Here is an 18,479-nt window from a genome sequence, read left to right on the forward strand (position 1 = left end):
TACTAAATAGTACAGTACTAATATAGCCATCAACTCATACTTAGGTTGGGGTCGCTGCCCCATAAACACAAGCAAAGACAATGACCGAGAAAATACTTTGTCGACCCCTATTTTTGGTAAAATGTTGACCGTCCTAATTCATCCTAAGAAATTTACATTGTTAAATTTATATTCCAAAATTAGTACTCGTAACAATTTTTACTAGTCAGCTCAGTTATATAGGTCAAAGCTTAAAAGTAGAGAAAATAGGTAACGAAATCCCCTATTTTCAAGCATTTTTAGATGGGGAGACACAAACTTATGATTTCCTTTTTTTTCTTTAATTTCTTTCTTTCTTTTTTTTTTTTTTTTTTTTTTTTTTTTTTTTTTTTTTTTTTTTTTTTTGGAAAGGCAACTTATGATTTCCTTTACATCTCCACCATTTGTGATTTATGTCTGTGACGTCTGTCAACACATTGTACAATGTACATGGTAATCTTTACTCAATTATGTTTGGTGAGTGAGTATAAATGGTGGTTATAAGAATGGGAAAACCATTTATGGAGTAACGTGAAAGAGGGTAGGGCCGTAGGGGTCCTTAGTTAAGTATTCAAGTATCGGTCACGTAATCGGTTAGAGCTAAGGACCCAATACTTTTTAATTTAGTGCTGGTTTTAACAGAATCAATGTCTTGTGTGTTTGAAATATGACTATCATAATATTTTAATGATAAAATAATTTGATCGATTTTTTTTTACATTATAATATGAACACAATTAGTCATTTTTATATCTAAAATGCAATTGTAATTTTTGAAAATTTTAATCCAACATAAAATAAATTATTTGTCGAAAAATTTTAAAATTTAATTAAAAATTAAATAAATGAAACTTAAAATTATTGGATAAATAAAAAAAAAGTTTTTTTTTTTTTTGACGGGAAAAATAAAAAAAATAAAAAAAATGTTGATGATACTATTTTATACCAAAAATAAAAGAATATATTCTTTATACTTTGAGAAAAAAAAAAAGTCAATTATAGACTACCTAATCATTAAAACATTATGATAGTCATATTTCAAACAACCACTATAAAATTTTCGATTAAACTTAGTTAAGTATAAGAATATAAATTAAACTTCTACATTTTGTATGGAACTTACTAACCCTTAGATCATTCATCCTAATTACACACACGTAATTGACGCGAAATAAGCCGTCCCCAAAAGAGTTTAGTAAATAATTAACAGATCAAATTAAGTCAACTATAACCCATCAAAATCAACATTACATAGAGATTTTTTTTTTTTTTTTAGAAAAAAAAAAAATGTTAAAGGCATCTTTTTAATCTTTCTAAATAAAACGAAGTACAAGTGTACAACTATACAAGTTGACTCTTTCAATAATCATTTTAGTCCCTTTCAAGTTCACATAAAAAGATACGAATATAAAGAAAATAAAATTATAGTTTGTGATAAAAGATGTGGCAGAAAAAAGGAGGGAAATAATTGTATTTTTATTTTTGTTTTAAGAATAATGAATAGTTGGGTAAAGAGTTCAGTGTGTGGGAAAAATTTGAACGAGGCAGACCGATCTTCTACAGGTGGTACAACCACTCAGTTTAGTCTCACCAATGGCATCTTGCCCTCTTTGGGTGCTCAAAGCAACCGAGGCATCGCCCTCCGTCGCTTCATCATCGCCCCCAGGGATCCCCGTTACAGGTGACATTTCTTCCATGTATGTTTTATTTTGAATTTTTTGGTTCGAATGAGTCACAAGGATATTACAAATTACAAATGACTAAAATGCATTTTATGGAATTTTCGAATTGAGCCTTTTTCCTATGTTTGTAGACTTTGACTTTGACTTTAATTGGCTTCATCGTCTTGGTTGTTATACGTATTTTCCTAGGAGAAATATACGAGTATTTAAAAGTTATACAAGTATGTTTATATTATACGTGGTATTTGTTAGTTAACACATTAATGATGAGGATTTTTAGAGGTAGATTATTGAGATTGTATTATTTCTACCTGGTATGATGCAAATCCATTTTTCAGAAGAAGATTTAATTGACTTTGTTTTCAATAAAATTTAAAGAAAAGTCAACTAGACAATCAATCAATCATTATGAAGTGGAAGGAGTAGTATAATGTAACTTAAGTTGCTAGCTAAAATCCTTAAAAGTTAACCATTTAAGCGAGCTAAGGGTCAGGTCAATTCGAGTCAGGTTCGAACAAGAGTAGTCAACAAACTCGAAGCTCAACATGTATGCACACAACAAAATAAGCATTATTATGTTATATTGGGGGAAATCAAATACTCTTAACATCAATTATTTATATTAATCTCAACAATTTTATGTACACAGATCATGGGAAATGTTTCTGGTATTGTTGGTTTTCTATACGGCATGGGCATCTCCATTCGAATTCGGCTTTCTACAAAAGCCATCAATTAAGGCCATTGCTATAGCTGATAACATTGTCAATGCATTTTTTGCTGTGGATATATTTTTGTCCTTCTTCGTCGCGTACCTCGATAAGAAAACATACCTTCTAGTCGATGACAAAAAGAAGATTGCTTGGAGGTACCTTAGAACATGGTTTGTTTTCGATACTATATCGACGATTCCTTCTGAACTTGTTCTAAAAGTTCTCCCTCACAACGTTCGAGTCTATGGATTGTTTAGTATGCTACGTCTTTGGCGTCTTCGTAGAGTCAGTAAAATGATCTCCAGGTAACTTTTGTGTATTACACTTACGACTCATTTAGTAGATGTTATACAGTAAATAAATCAATCACGGACTTATCAATCACGGACTTCAACCACAAATTTTAATATTTGGATGAGTTGATTTTTTAACGTGGTATTAGAGAATTTATATCTATGTAATTCACACAAATTCATTTTCGTTACTGCTATTTATTACTGCCTACCAAAGACGTCGTGAAACAAGTATACATGCTGCAAGATAGTAATCTAATTGAAAATTCTTTTGATCATTCATTCACAGATTAGAGAAAGATCCAAAAATCAACTATTTTTTCATTCGAAGCTGCAAGCTAATTTGTGTGAGTATAAGAACTAAAAAATGCCTTATTATTTTTTGTTCGGATTGAAATTGTGTATCTAAATTTGTATGATGATACTTGCTTCATTGTAGACAACTCTTTTCACGGTTCATTCGGCGGCCTGCTTTTACTATCTCCTAGCTGCCAGTTACCCTGACCCGAAAAAGACTTGGATTGGTCTTACAGTAGAGAACTTTGAGACTGAGAATCTATGGTTATTGTATGTAACATCGATTTACTTTTCGATAACCACTGTCACAACAGTCGGCTATGGTGATTTACATCCTGTGAATTTAAGGGAGATGATCTTTGTCATATTCTACATGCTCTTCAATCTTGGACTTACTGCATATTTGATAGGAAATATGACTAACTTAGTCGTTCATCGAACTAGCCGTACCAGGAACTTTGTAAGTCTGCTAATTTATTTTTTAGGCACGTATTCTAGTGTCAGACTCGGCTAATTTATTTATTAATTTGATTTGGTATAGTGTCAACTGTCAATTGCTCATACCCGTGTCACAGATATGAGTTGGGCAGATGAAGTAAAATGAAGAGTCCGAGTAATATTTTACTGTGTATTCAATCAGTAGGACTAAATGTGTATAATTTTTGTCCAACAACAGAGGGATAAACTTCAAGCAGCTTCTAGTTTTGGACAAAGAAATAAGATTCCGGTTCGTCTCCAAGATCAAATGGTTAGTCACTTGTGTTTGAAGTACAGAGCGGATTCAGAAGGGTTACAACAACAAGAGGTTCTTGAATCTCTTCCTAAGGCAATCAAATCAAGTATTTCACATTACCTCTTCTACTCACTGCTTGATAAGGTGTACCTATTTCGCGAAGTGTCCAATGACTTGCTTTTTCAGCTGGTAAGTCTCTTGAATCATAACTTATTAAGGCTTCGATGTTGTTGTTGTTATCTTGTTGACGACATTTGACACATTGTGTACTAAGTCCTTGTATTCTTTTTAATTCCTTATGACATTATTTTCGGTGTTGTTAGGTTTCGGAGATGAAAGCAGAGTACTTCCCACCCAAGGAGGATGTGATTTTACAAAATGAAGCACCTACAGATCTATATGTGCTAGTCACTGGTTCAATGGTGAGACGAAGCCCTTATTTATTTTTTTCCTTGTTCAATCATTATAACATATTGATAGCTTACCGAAACAAGATTAAGTTTGGCATCTGATTTACGCGCTTATTCCTTGCAGGAGTTGATTATCAACAAAAATGGATATGAAGAGGTAAGACTTTGCTGAAGATATAATTGCAAATATATTACTTGAAAATCATTTTTCAAAGTTCATAGTTGGAAGTTTTCTTTTAACAGGTTGTTAGAGAGGTTAGATCTGGAGAGGTGTGTGGCGAGATTGGTGTTCTTTGTTACAGACCGCAGCTCTTTACTGTCCGTACCAAGAGACTGTGTCAGCTGCTGCGTTTGAATCGTACATCGCTTCTGAATCTTATCCAGGCAAATGTTGGAGATGGAGCAATTATTATGAGTAATCTCCTAGAGGTTTGTGCTGATAAATCAATGATTAGACTAACATTGTTGGAGCCAGTTTTAGGCGAGATCATCTCACACTAATTTATTCACACACGTTAAAAGTTGTGACTTTTGAACTAAGTACTAAAGCTGTAACTCTGTAGTTGCCATGATTTGTTGTGCAATACTACGAGTACAAGATTTATGCTCAAATTGGTCTAGTGCTGATGTTAATCTTATTTATCGTCGATCTTGCAGATACTTATCCCTGCATTCTTTAACTGCTAACATTGTTTTTGTTACTGTCACAGCGTTTGAAAACAACTGCACAGGATGATGAATTAATGCAATCTGTTGTCAATGACGTCGAGAAAATGGTAGCTCAAGGTCAAACAGATCTGCCTCTTGATTTATGTTTTGCTGCTGGAAGAGGAGAAGAACCATTGCTGCAACGTTTGTTAAAACAAGGCTCCAATCCAAATGAACGAGGCCTTAAAGACCGCACTGCTCTGGTATGTAGATATTACTCTGAGTCTACGACGAGTTACCAAACACATTCCATTAGTATTTTTATACATTAGTTGTGATTCTATGAATTGCCTCTCCAGCATATTGCAGCTGCCAATGGAAACGAAAATTGTGTGACTCACCTCCTAGCATATGGGGCTGATCCAAATATCCGAGGTATATTTTGAAATCAATGTGCTATATGATAACAGTATAAAAACTTATTTCTAGGCATCAATCACGCATCAACTTAAACTTTTAGTTGAATTACTTATTTAGCATGGTATCAAGAGCCAGCATGACAAAAAGGTCACGGGTTTTTCTGATGACTTGATGAGTGATTGTTGATTAACTTATTGTTTCATATATACAGACTCAGAAGGATATGTTCCATTATGGGATGCAATAATGGGGAAGCACCCTGAATCCTTGATCAAGTTACTAGTTGACCACGGCGCAACTCTAGCATCCGGTGATGTGCCTCATTATGCTTGCTATGCTGTAGAGCAAGACGACCTAGAGCTACTAAAAAACATTGTGCGACATGATGGAGATGTAACGTTGCCTAAGAGCGATGGGACTACACCACTTCATGCCGCAGTTACTAATGGAAACGTGGCTATTGTAAGGTTCCTTTTGGAGCATGGCGCGGACATTGACAAGCATGATAAAGATGGGGTGACACCAAGGATTTTGGCTGATCTTCATGGAAATGCAGAGATTAAAGCATTATTTGGTACTACTACTAAAAAGAGGGTCAGCCTTAAATCAGATCATGAAGTGATCATTGATAAAAACGTCGGTTCTACTACTTCCCTAGTGAAGTTTCCAAGTACTGGCACATTATTGGAGAAGGTTAATTTGGTTCCTAGTGTTCATGATGAGATGCCGGAAACTCACACTCACCCGAGAGGTCGGCCTAATGTCTTTCAAAATTCGCTATTCGGAGTTGTCTCAGCTGCTACTAGAGGTGAGCATGAGTATGCACAAACATTTCATATCACATGTTTTCCTAGCCTTTACTCCGTAACAACAACGTGTCAATTATTATGAGAAGAAGAGAGTAATGACTAGTTAATATACGAGTATATTAATCCAGTAGACTCAAAAGTGACCTAATTGGATTTCAATTAAACAAACTTTCCCTACCTAAGTGACTCAACACTAGAATATGACACGAAACGAATTCATATTGATTTTTGCCACACTTTAGTCACAAATTTCCTATATGTTGCAGGTGAAACATCTACTAGTATAAACAATTTTACAAGCACTACGACGTTGAGAAATCCGTCTGCCAGAGTGATACTCAAATGCCCGGGTAAGAGTGAGACTACAAAGCTCGTTAGGCTGCCCGAAACAATTCAAGAACTACTTGAAATTGGTAGCACAAAATTCGGATGCCACTGCACTAAAATAGTCTCTGCACTCGGAGCTGAGATTGATGAAATCGAACTCATTAGAGATGGTGATCATCTTAATCTAATATGCGACGACATGACTAATGTAAGCTAGCACAAGCCATCAGTCCAGGCTCAATTAAGTCTTCTATTCGTCTTTGTTGATTGAGTTCAAAATGAGCTTAAATTAGTAGTTAAGAAACTGCTCACATATATCATACGTACATGCATGTTATGTACATCTTTTTGAAGGAGAAATTACTCTTGTACATTCTCAGAATTTCTTCAAGCTTAGATGGCTTGTATTCTCTTTGTATGTCTTGGTGTGAAAGACTGATAGTTTGTGAACCTATCTTGTACAAAATTGGATTAGTGTGCGACATAATTAAGAAGTGTAAAGTTTTGCAAAGGATGACAAGTTTCCTTTTTCTTTTTTATACTTCCTCTGTTTTTTGTACTTGACCTGTTTCTTTTATCACGCTTGCCAATGCAAAACTTTAACGATCAATAACTTGAATTCCCCATAAATAAAAATTATAAAATTTATATATTATGATAGTATTTAGTAAGACGAATTCAAAAAGATCCCACATGAATATGTTTTTTCTTATATATTATTCACAAAAGACGGTCAAAGGAAGGGTGGTGAATAGTGTAAAAGTCAAAGCGGGTCAAGTAAAAAAGAACGGAAGAAGTATATAATATGGGTTGCGATCCAATGAGAAGATTCTTAAAATGAGAAGAATGAAAAGGATGAAATGTGCATAAGTTTTTCACTAAATGTGCATATTTTTTTCACTAAATGTGCAAAATAGATTTTTGAAATAATAAAATTTTGAATTTTCCAGAAAATTAGAAAATGTGCACATTATGTTAAAAATTTATGCACATCAATTTGGTTCAAATTTTTTTTTTTTGCACATTTAGTTCAAAAAATATGCACATTCAGTATAAAAATTATGCACAAAAAATCCTTCTTATCCTTCTCATTTTAAGAAACTTCTCATTTGACCCTAAATCTATATAATATATATATATATATATATATATATATATATATATATATATATATATATGGGAGGGATCCGGTGAGAATAGGCCCATATGTGAGAATTCATACTTATATGAGAACTGATTTTAAATTTAGAACATACGAGTAAAAATTTAGAACATGTGTCTCAAATTAAAATTTAGAATATATGAGTAATAATTTTGAACATCTATGTGAGATATAATTTAGAACATCTGATTTAAGAATTAGAACATGTGAGTAAAAATTTAGAAAATGCTCTACTTATATGAGAACACTTTAAAATTTAGAACATTAGAAGAACTTTTTAGAACATATGCAACATCTTTTAGAACATCATACTTAACTTTTATAGCATAGCGTTTAGAACAAAATGCCTAGAAATTTAGAACTTAGACTCAATGATTCTTATCATATATAATAGTTCTTAGAAGAATAAACTTAGCTTTTCAAAATATAGTTTTAATTGGAACATGATACTCAAATTTTAAGACCTTGAACTCAAAAACAAATCTGAACATATATGCAATATGTTTTAGAATATATATATATGCAACATATTTAAGAACATATGTAACAATTTTAAGAACATACTTAAATTTTTTAGAACATATTTGATTTTTGCAATGAATTGATTTGAAATCAGTTTATTCTTGATTTCCAAGGTAACAAAAACATATGAATTGTTGTTTAGTTTCTTATATTCAATTAAAATTCCTTGAAATTTCAAACACTATAATTTGCCCAATTTGATTGATTTGGATGAAAACATTTTGATTTCACATATTAAACTGTTATTAAGCTTAATTTACCTTTGATTAAGCTTCACAACTTGAATTATTGACTACAACTGTTCAAAAGTTAATACAAAACACATAAAATTCTTGAGCATGTGGTGATGGTGGTCGTCGTGGAGAGGAGAGAGAGTGTTGGCCATGATGCCAGGGAGAAGAGAAAGAGTGATGTTGGTGAAGGTGACGGCATAAAGACTATGAAACAAGCGGTGATGGTGATAGAGGAACTAGAGATTGGATAGTGTTTATGAGGGGAGGAGAGAGAATGTTGAGGTTGAAGATGATGGGTTTAATTTATTTTCAGAACATCTACCTTAACATATTAGAACATAGATATGTTTTCATATATAAAGTTTTCTCACATAAGAGAGGTGTTTTGTGTTCTCACATATAAAGTTTTCTCACATAAGAGAGGTGTTCTCACATGAGCCTCTCCATATATATAGAGGAGGGATCCGGTAAGAATTGGTCCATATGTGAGAATTCATACTTATATGAGAACTGATCTAAAATTTAGAACATGTGTGTAAAAATTTAGAACTTACGAGTTAAAATTTAGGACATGTGATTCAAATTAAAATTTTAAACATATGAGTAATAATTTAGAACATCTGTGTGAGTAATATGTTTGGAACATCTGGTTTAATAATTAGAACAAGTGATTAAAAATTTATAAAATCTGTTTTATGAAATTTTAAACATATGAGTAAAATTTAGAACATCTGATTTAAGATTATGAACATGTAAATAAAAATTTAGAACAAACTAATATAGAATATCGAAAGTGTGAGTAAAAAATTTAGAACATACAAGTAAAAAAAAAAATAGAATATACGCTTTGAATTCTAGAACATATAATTAAAAATCTTGGAACACACGTTTGAAAATTTTAAACACATAAGTTAAAATTTTAGAACAAGTTATTTAAAATTTATGACATCAATCTTAACTATTTATGTTTTAGAACATGTGAGTACTAAATTAGAACATTTGATTTAATTTAGAACATAAGGAAAAGTTTAGAACAACAACTTTAAAATTTAGAACATATAGAGTGTTCTCACATAAGAAAAATTCTCACATATAAGAGGAGTTCTCACGAGAGTCTTTCTCTATATATAGGAGGGAGTAATCCATAATTTGTTTATCACGTGACATTTTAGTAAATAAATCAAAAATTTTATCCAGTCATAATCACTATGAGACTCGCTTTTATTAAAAAAAGTTGTTGATTTATAAACAAATTTTGTGTATATGAGAGATTAACTTGTATTTACCCCGATCTACTCCAGAGTCCACAAGTCCATAGTATAGTCGTTACTCTAGAGAGAGAAAGACCCGCTCTTTAGTAGAGAAAAAATAGATAAAAAAAGAAAAAAAATGATCTCAATTGAGGGGGTTTTCCTCCTACACTCCTTTCTCCGCCACTTCACCATGCCTACTTCTTCTTATTTCCTTCAATTCTTCAATGGCGTTTCTAAGGTATATTTCTTTACTCATTTTTTTTGGGTATTTAAGATATTCAATCTTCTCAAATTCAAAAAATCTGTTCTTGCAATTTAAGCAAGAGTGTTGTTGATTATTGTCTTTCTTTGTCAATATTTCATTCTTATAGAAATTAATTAATTAAATTTGTAAATTTCCCTTTTCTTCTTGAAATTAGGTGTAATTAACGGGCTTACATTAATGGGTTTACTTTGAGTTATTGATTTACCTACTGTTAATTTGTTGGATTTTTGGATTTATCTACTTTGTATGCTTGAATTTGCCTTTTAAGTGTGATTGAGTAATTATGCAAATTTTCTTGTTTACATGTCACTTGTCAGGATTTTTTTTATTTTATTTTATTTATTTATTTATTTATTTATTATTTTTTTTTTTGTGTCCTGTCTTCTTGTTTACTGTTGTTTTTGAGCTATTTTTTAATTTGTTCATTAATTCATATTTTATCTCTTAAGTTTTATCCCCTTTTTGTTCAAGTTGTTGAAGTAATTGTTCTTATTGAAGTTTTGTTTGACTGTTTTGTGATGTTAGTCTCAATTAAGCTTAATTGTAGCTTAATAGTAGATTGGGGGTAAGGGTTGGGTTTTTTTTTTTTTTAATTTTTTATTCTTTAGCAATTTACTGAAAATAGAGAGCAACTTAAGTAGGTTTCATGCTGTTTGAAGTGTGTTCCGGGTTGCTCCACCTTTTATTTCTTGTTGTTGTTGATAGATATTATAGGATTACGATAATATTTGTCGCAGAGCTAGGATATATTGTATATATTTTTAATATTGTTTGTATTTTTATCATACTAAGTTTACTAACAAGATTAGGACTAGCATTGTAACACTATATATATTGATCAATAGTACACACTCCAATCTAAGGAGTTTTCCCGAAATCTAACAATTGTCACTCTTCAAAGTTCATTATCCTTGTCTCCTTTGGTTCGCGGTTTATCTTTGGTGTATTCGTTGATCAAAGGTGTACACTTGCTGATCCTTGCTTCTTCAAGGCTTCGTGTCCAATGGCTTCTTTTATAAGCCTTGATTATTATTATTATATTTTATGTATTATCTTATGGTTCTGGCTTGTGGTTCTTCCCATGAAATTGGGAATAGGTAGTTGCTTTTGGTCTTTCCTGAGACAAGAGACCATTAGCAATTGTGTACATTTCTTCTTTAAATTAGTTTGGCAACTACATATATTGGAAACTGCATGATCTAACACCCATTTTCTTATGCATGTAGAGAATGGGAAATGTTTTTGGCAATATTGGTTTTGTACACAGCATGGGCATCTCTGTTCGAGTTTGGTTTCTTAGAAAAACCATCAATTAGAGGCCTTGCTATCACCGATAACATTGTAAATGGATTTTTTGCCATTGATATCTTTTTGAACTCTGTCGCCTACATCGATAAAAACTCTTATATTACAGTGAATGAGCGAAAGAAGATTGCTTGGCGATACATAAGAACCTGGTTTATTTTCGATTTTATATCGATAATCCCTTCAGAACTTGTGGTAACGATACTTCCGGACAATGTCCATGCCTATGGACTTAACAATATGCTTCGTCTTTGGCGTCTTAGTAAAGTTAGTAAAATATTTTCCAGGTAACCTTTTTTTCAACTAAGGCTAATTATTGACTGAAGTGTGGACAATAAACACTTGTGCTCACTCCTCCTTGAAGTGTGCAAAAGTTTATGTTGCACACAAAAGAAAAACAGAGGTAGCATTTAACTTAGTTTGTTCATTTACAGGTTGGAGAAAGACCGAATGTTTAATTACAGTTTCATTCGAATCTGCAAAGCGATCTTCGTAAGTGGTATTGGAAGTTTTCATTGCCAATATTCTCTAAATCATTTAATATAAACACGGTTAATTGAAGTCAGTATTAGGTGTCCCATGCTGAAAGATAAGTAAAAACCTTTCACTTTATAACTCAAGTAGGCTACTCCTCTAGTCCTCCAATAGATAGATAGTTTATAGTAGTATAAAACCTTACTTTAGGTGGCTTTGTTGATGGATTTCTCCCCCTTGCCTCTCCACCATCTGTTATAACAAATAGCGACCCAACCTAAACAAGATTTTATGTTATCATTTTTGTAGGTGACAATTTTTGTGGTACATTGTGCTGCATGTTTTTATTACGTCCTGGCTACCACCTACCATGACCCGACAAAGACTTGGATTGCTCTTTCAATGAAGAATTTCGAGACTGAGAATGTGTGGCATATGTATGTGGTATCCATATACTGGTCAATGAGTACAGTAACAAAAGTTGGCTATGGTGATATTCATCCTGTGAATACAAGGGAGAAGATCTTTGTCATCTTCTACATGATATTTAGTGTTGGATTGTTTATATATTGGGTAGCAATTATGACAAGCTTAGTCAGTCAACAGATCAGCGCAAACATGAACTTCGTAAGTATACATTTTAATTTTTTGTTCTACTCACTTTGCTTTATTGTTCTATGTTTGACAAACTATCCCTGTCTTCAAAATCTTTTTACCCTGCAATGTTTACACCTTTGGCCACTGCCTCTTCTATTTTATCTAGCTTACATCGAGGTCACTTTTTTTTAGCAAAAGTTTCCTGGTCTTAACTGATTTATTATATCCTAGTTTGTTCAAACAATTGAATTCTTATATTTAAACAAAATAGCTAGAGTTAAAATGATATTCATGACTTACATATGTATGGGGTTCTTGAATGCCAGAGGAACAAACTTCAAGCTGCTTCGAAATTTGCTAAAAGGAATAGGCTTCCCGTTTGCCTCCAAGCTCAAATAGTTAGTCACTTGTGCTTGAAATACAGAGTTGATTCAGAAGGGCTACAAAAACAAGAGGTTCTTGAATGCTTTCCTAAGGCAATTAGATCAAGTATTTCACAGTTTCTCTTCTACTCACTACTTGATAAGGTATACTTGTTTCGCGGGATATCAAATGACGTATTTTGCCAACTGGTATGTTTCCTGGATCATCACTTTTAATCTCTCATGGCTTGTTTGGTAGGCAATGCTAATGAGATTATAAGTAATTTTATTAAGAAACTTCATGCTGATGTCTATGCTAATGCAGATTTATCTTGAAACATTTTAATCATTTATAATCATCTAATGTCATGTGTTACCATTTATCAAGAGGAAATATAGAGTGGTGATGAGAAGTTATAAGACAAATTGCATGTAACGTTGTTACCTAAACCACCATGTAGTTAATATTTTTTCTTGTTTTATCATACAAATAAGTCTAAATAAGTCAATATTGAGGTTAAGGAGAAAAAAAAAGTAAATTCAGATGAGTTTGGACATAAAAATTTACTCCATATGATGCAACAAAAACAAATTCAGACACACTTACTATTTACTTCTGCTCCAATAAGTTCAAATTGTATAAGTTCAGAATAGTTTGAGTACTGAAGATAAAATCACACAAAATTAGCTGAATAAAATAGAGCCTAAGAGGCCATCTTCCAGAAGGGTTATAAGGAGTTAGCTAGATGGACAAATGACAAGCTTTAATCATCTGCGCATCAAGAACAAGATTGATCAGCCATTCCTCCAACATGCACCTTGTCTTCTTGTTTTGTTGTTGCCTCTTTACTGACATAGATTAGAATTGTATTATAATAATGCCATCTCATAATACAAGGTTTCGGAGGTGAAAGTGGAGTACTTCCCTCCCAATGAAGATGTAATTTTGCAGGATGAATCACCTACAGATCTTTATGTGGTAGTCGCTGGTGCAATGGTGAGAACTACCCATATTATTGTTATTGTTATTCTTGCATATTTTTACCTCAAAGAACATATAACATTTAAACACGTACATTATTTTTGGCTTTTAACTTGCTTGTATTCCTTGCAGAATTTAATTGTTTGCAGTCAAGGAGTCTACGAGGCAAGATTTTTTTGTACATATAAATGGGTTTGATTTGCGAATTCAATATATTTTTAAGCCCTCATTTTATATAATCGACAGGTTGTTAAAGAGCTTAAATCAGGAGATGTATGTGGAGAGCTAGGTGTTATTTGTTTCAGATCACAACCCTTTACTGTTCGCACCAAGAGACTGTGCCAACTGCTGCGTTTAAATCGTACTGTCCTTATGAATCTTGTTCAAGAAAATGCCGGAGATGGACAAATTATCATGAATAATTTCCTAGAGGTTTGTACAGAATTATGGGGTTATGGGTTTTATATGTTGATTACATTACAAAACAAGATAATCATCATGACATGGGTTTTATATTATTCGTATATTACACTGTGTAATTAGCAAATACTGTGTTAGAATATGCCTTGAATTAATTAGTCCCCATCAAAAAGTTTGAAGACTCCCATGGGTTTGCTTCTCTTTTTTTTTTTTGTAAGGTAGTACTACATAAACTCCAATAGGTAGGTAGGTAGGTTTTACATTGCTTTGTAATATGTAATATGATCGATAAAACTCTTATCTCACAGTCATGTAGACGTTTTAACTCATCTTTGGTGAACCAAGTAAAATTTGTATTCTTGCTTAGTTTTTCATTAATCTTTCTCTTGCATGTTTCATAACATATTACTGGTACTTTAGCATGCATGCGTAAGAGTACTAACTCCAATTTTCTTGTTGGCACAGCATTTGAATATACAGGATCATCCAGTGATGCAATCTCTACATATTGACATTGAAAGAATGTTAGCTCAAAGTCAAGTCGATTGGCCTCTTGGTTTATTGTTTGCAACTGCAACAGGAAACAAGCGGTTGTTGCAACTTCTGTTAGAACGAGGCTTCAATCCAAATGAAAGAGGCACAGAAGACCGCATTGCTCTAGTATGTACATAATGCTACCCGTTATCAAGAACTTGACCTCTTTTATACTCTTTGAAATTATTTCCTATATATATCTTTGGATATTGAATTGGTTGTGAAAGTAGAATGTTGACATTCAATCTTTTCTGCATTCCTTTTCTGTTGTTCCTTCTCCAGCACATTGCAGTTGCAAATGGAAATGAAAATTGTGTTGCTATCCTATTGGCTTTCGGAGCAGATCCAAACATTAAAGGTATTTTGTTATTAATTACAAAGCTGTTTTAGGTGCTATTACAACATTCATGTTATATTATGCACTAAACTTACGTGCAGTAACAGATCCAGAAATTTTCCAAGTACACGCTTCTTTTATAAAAAAAAAATGTTATCAAGGTATTGATGAGTCAAACTTGACACCAATGAAAGAGTGTTACATTATATGAAGACAAATTTTAGTTGTCTTCATTTAGAGATCTTTCAATTGTAGATTATTTGTAATTTATGATTGTATTTACATATGTAGCCAGCCTCATCTTTGAGATTATGGCTCTGATTGTTGTTGTTTGTATTGTATTTGCATAGACTCGAAAGGGAACGTTCCATTATGGTATGCAATAATGGAGAAGCATCCAGAGTCCTTGATCAAGTTACTCTTAGACCATGGCGCTACTCTAGCTTCTTGTGATGCACCTCGATATGCTTTCGATGCTATCAAACAAAACAATCTAATGCTACTACAAGATATTGTGCGGTATGGTGGAAATGTAACGCTGCCTGTAAACGGAACTACACCACTTCATGCTGCAGTTTCCAGAGGAAACCCTGCTATTGTTAGGTTCTTGTTGGAGCGAGGGGCTGACATTGACAAAGATGATGGAAATGGGCTGACATCAAGAATAATGGTAGATCTTTTTGGGAACAAAGAAATTAAAGCATTATTTGATGCTACTCCAATTCCTAGTGCGCATGAGATGTCTAACGTTCACAAGCACCCTAGAGATCGTGGTAATGTACTTCATAACGAACTGCTCGGAGTTGTATCTACTTCTGCTAGAGGTGAGTATTATTGGTGCATAATCTTTTCTTGCTATATTTATCTCTACTCCATTTCTCAAACATGAATTGCATGGACTTTTTGGACATAGCCTTTATGATAGCGTAGATTGTATGTAGATGAGCTAGGTTGAAGGTTCATATTCCTATCTACTTATTGATAATTTAGAATGGTACGGGAAAGAACCAATCCTGAGGCCGCATGGTAGAGAATATATGCAGAATATAATGAGTGTTTTTGTAAGTATATTTTCAATCACCACCAATAAGAGTTAGACTGTATATTAGACCGCTATCATGGATGCTTGTTAGTTACTCTCCTTTGATTGTTATTACAGAAAGGTGTAGGCCTTATGTCGGCCTGAACCATACCAACATGGTATTGTAGGCCTTAAAGCCCCCAGCCGGGTATTGTAGTACATTTGGTACCAATACAAATGTGTCTTACAATAATAATGAACCTAACCCTTTTCAAAAAGTAGCATGTATACTTGGTTTTATATGAGTTCCAAATTACAAAACTCTTGTTTTTCAGGTGAAACATCTGCTCTTGTTGACAAATCCGTTAGGACTGGAAAGCAACCTGCTAGAATAACACTTAGATGCCCAGAAAAAAGTGAGGTTGTGAAGCTCGTCATGTTGCCCGACACAATTGAGGAACTACTCGAAATTGGTAGCCAAAAATTTGGATGCTATTGCACTAAACTATTATCAATACAAGGAGCCGAAATTGATAAGATTGAACTTATTAGAGCCGGCGATCAGGTTTCTCTTGTATGTGATAACAAGAGCAATGTGATTCAAAGACAATAATACTCCTCAAGTATGCATTCTATTGTTTGGTCCAAACACAGGCGTACAATACCGGACTTCTACTTTTTTTTTTTTTTTTTCTTGTTTGACTTTTGCACTATTTACGTACTGTCCTCTGACCATCTTGCATTGTATATAAATTAAAAAAAAGCATATTCATGTGGGGGTTTGTTAAAGTCTCATTAATGTCTACTATCAAAATAGCTACGGAGAATGAAAGATATGAATGGTTAAATTTAAGCATCACCAAATAGGGGAGGTTTGTTTTGGTGAGTAATATTGAGACCAACAACTTCTCTTGATTTGAACCATTTGACATGTTAATTAGTTCCTGACATGAACCTTAGTGGCCAACTTGCTCCTCAGAAAAGCTCTTGGCTTTATGGCTAATTGGCTAGAGAAAATGAGTCTAGCTAGGATTATAAGATTCATAACTAGAATTTATAGGTCTTGATTCGGGCTTTAGCCACTTCATACTTGTCTTGCTTTGGGCATTAGCCATTTCGTACTCGAAAAGTTTGATCACTAACTATTAGCTATAATTAAGCTCTTTGGGTGAGTAAATTCGAACCCTTTATATACTATTATTTTCCTAATCTTAGAAATTCATGCTTGATATCTCAAGTTTCTCAACTCAAGCTAGCTCTATCAAGAAGGCATGTAGCTAGACAACTTCATGCATATAAGTTGTTTCTAGGATTCTAGATTTAAGATCGATCTTTTGGTCTATAAGTATGTTGTATAGCTTTACTTTTCCATAAAACCATTACTATTGATACTTAAGATCATTAAGAAATTAAACCTTGTTTTTTAAAGTCAATCCATCTTAACCATCCCAAATCCTCGCTTTTGAGTTGGATCAATAGTTTATTAACATTAGGAATTCTGGAATTTGCATTAAGATCACCCATTAAAATTACATATAAAGTAAAATTGAATTTGGGTTTACCTTATGTCGAAAAAATTGACTCACTTGTAAGCCTTAAAAAAATTAATTATATCATACAATCAATTAACAATATAAGTATAATTTTCCCACATGGTATTTCCACCAAAATGCTAGCAAGGTATATGAAGCAAGACATGAGCTTCCTTTCGTCTCAAAATGAGGTTTTGATCACAGAGAAAGTCCCCACAGAGAAATTCTACTTGAATCTGAAGTCGTCTGACACTTGGGTTGCAGAATACAAGAAGTGGATGGAGGATGGATAAAGCCGGACATGGTATGCCTTACCATTACTGGCCACAGTTCTATGTCACCCCTGAAGCTCCAGCAGTTGTTGAGCATGCCCCAGCAGGCCTAGTTGCCGGGCTCTCAGCTCAGTCTCCTGCTAAAGGTGGGCTTGGGACAATGTATGTTCCGAATTGGGGTAACAGGTATTTCTGACATGTGATCCATTGCAAGGAGTGTAGTGGTGTTGTAAAAGTATTTGAAGCATGGGAAAATGCCCTCTCTATCATCGCTCTTTTGTCCACTGGATTCGGCATACTTGTTTCAGGAAAGCAGTGGAAAGCTCTTTGGTTAGTTACCACTTCACTGTGTTTTGAAACTGAGAAACATATCTTTTGGCCGATTTAAGTGGAATGACTGATGCCTACTATGTGGATGGATGAAGTGATGGAAACAACTAGATTGTATTGTACTATTGTTATTAGAATTTGTGTGTCAGTGTGTATGTATTTGTGTATAGCAGGGTGAACGTAGTCTGTCACTTCCATTTCTAAGTTTATCCTCAAAATTTCTAGAGTGACAGAAACAGTGAGATTGTATTTGTTATCAATGTAAATCCTCACAACTTATAGCAGCTATATGATGAAACGATTAGAAAATTCAATTGCCTATTTCTTTTGTGCTTCAAGTAATATAAGGTGAAAGATCAATGTGGTCACTGATCTGTGCATCAGAGTATTATTGGTTTCAGAATTTATTCATGGCAACATGCATATTTTTTGAACCTCAGCATGCTAATCATCACTCATATAAGTGCATAACTGAGTCACTGAGTCGAAGCTGATAATTTGGTTTTCAGATTTAGACTGTTATAAGAT

General features: G+C 33.4%; 2 protein-coding genes across 2 annotated transcripts; both read left to right on the plus strand.

Moving 5' to 3' along the window:
* The first annotated feature begins 1,514 nt into the window (after positions 1-1,514).
* On the plus strand, positions 1,515-6,836 carry LOC145595704 (potassium channel AKT1-like). Its single transcript, XM_081652121.1, has 12 exons — positions 1,515-1,699; positions 2,350-2,718; positions 2,996-3,053; positions 3,146-3,463; positions 3,680-3,925; positions 4,060-4,158; positions 4,271-4,303; positions 4,390-4,575; positions 4,857-5,057; positions 5,154-5,229; positions 5,426-6,022; positions 6,290-6,836. Exons 1-12 carry the CDS (start codon positions 1,515-1,517, stop codon positions 6,565-6,567), a joined length of 2,646 nt encoding a protein of 881 aa, XP_081508247.1. The 3' UTR covers positions 6,568-6,836.
* Positions 6,837-9,613: 2,777 nt separating this feature from the next.
* Positions 9,614-16,591, plus strand: LOC145595705 (potassium channel AKT1-like). The gene is made up of 12 exons (XM_081652123.1): positions 9,614-9,758; positions 11,012-11,377; positions 11,525-11,582; positions 11,874-12,191; positions 12,488-12,733; positions 13,422-13,520; positions 13,638-13,670; positions 13,752-13,937; positions 14,391-14,585; positions 14,742-14,817; positions 15,147-15,620; positions 16,153-16,591. The coding sequence occupies exons 1-12, from the start codon at positions 9,745-9,747 to the stop codon at positions 16,428-16,430; spliced, it is 2,343 nt and encodes a 780-aa protein (XP_081508249.1). The 5' UTR covers positions 9,614-9,744; the 3' UTR covers positions 16,431-16,591.
* Positions 16,592-18,479: the final 1,888 nt, after the last annotated feature.

Source organism: Chenopodium album, chromosome 19 (assembly GCF_948465745.1).
Source record: "Chenopodium album chromosome 19, dcCheAlbu1.1, whole genome shotgun sequence".
NCBI lineage: Eukaryota > Viridiplantae > Streptophyta > Magnoliopsida > Caryophyllales > Amaranthaceae > Chenopodium > Chenopodium album.

Excerpts from the sequence above, each read along its gene's own strand:
- LOC145595704 (XM_081652121.1), top strand. The coding sequence starts at position 1,515 with ATGAATAGTTGGGTAAAGAGTTCAGTGTGTGGGAAAAATTTGAACGAG. Across the intron at positions 4,159-4,270 it reads TGCTAGTCACTGGTTCAATG|GAGTTGATTATCAACAAAAA; the intron begins GTGAGACGAAGC and ends TATTCCTTGCAG. Across the intron at positions 4,576-4,856 it reads TTATGAGTAATCTCCTAGAG|CGTTTGAAAACAACTGCACA; the intron begins GTTTGTGCTGAT and ends TTACTGTCACAG.
- LOC145595705 (XM_081652123.1), top strand. Across the intron at positions 13,938-14,390 it reads TCATGAATAATTTCCTAGAG|CATTTGAATATACAGGATCA; the intron begins GTTTGTACAGAA and ends TTGTTGGCACAG. Across the intron at positions 14,586-14,741 it reads CAGAAGACCGCATTGCTCTA|CACATTGCAGTTGCAAATGG; the intron begins GTATGTACATAA and ends TTCCTTCTCCAG.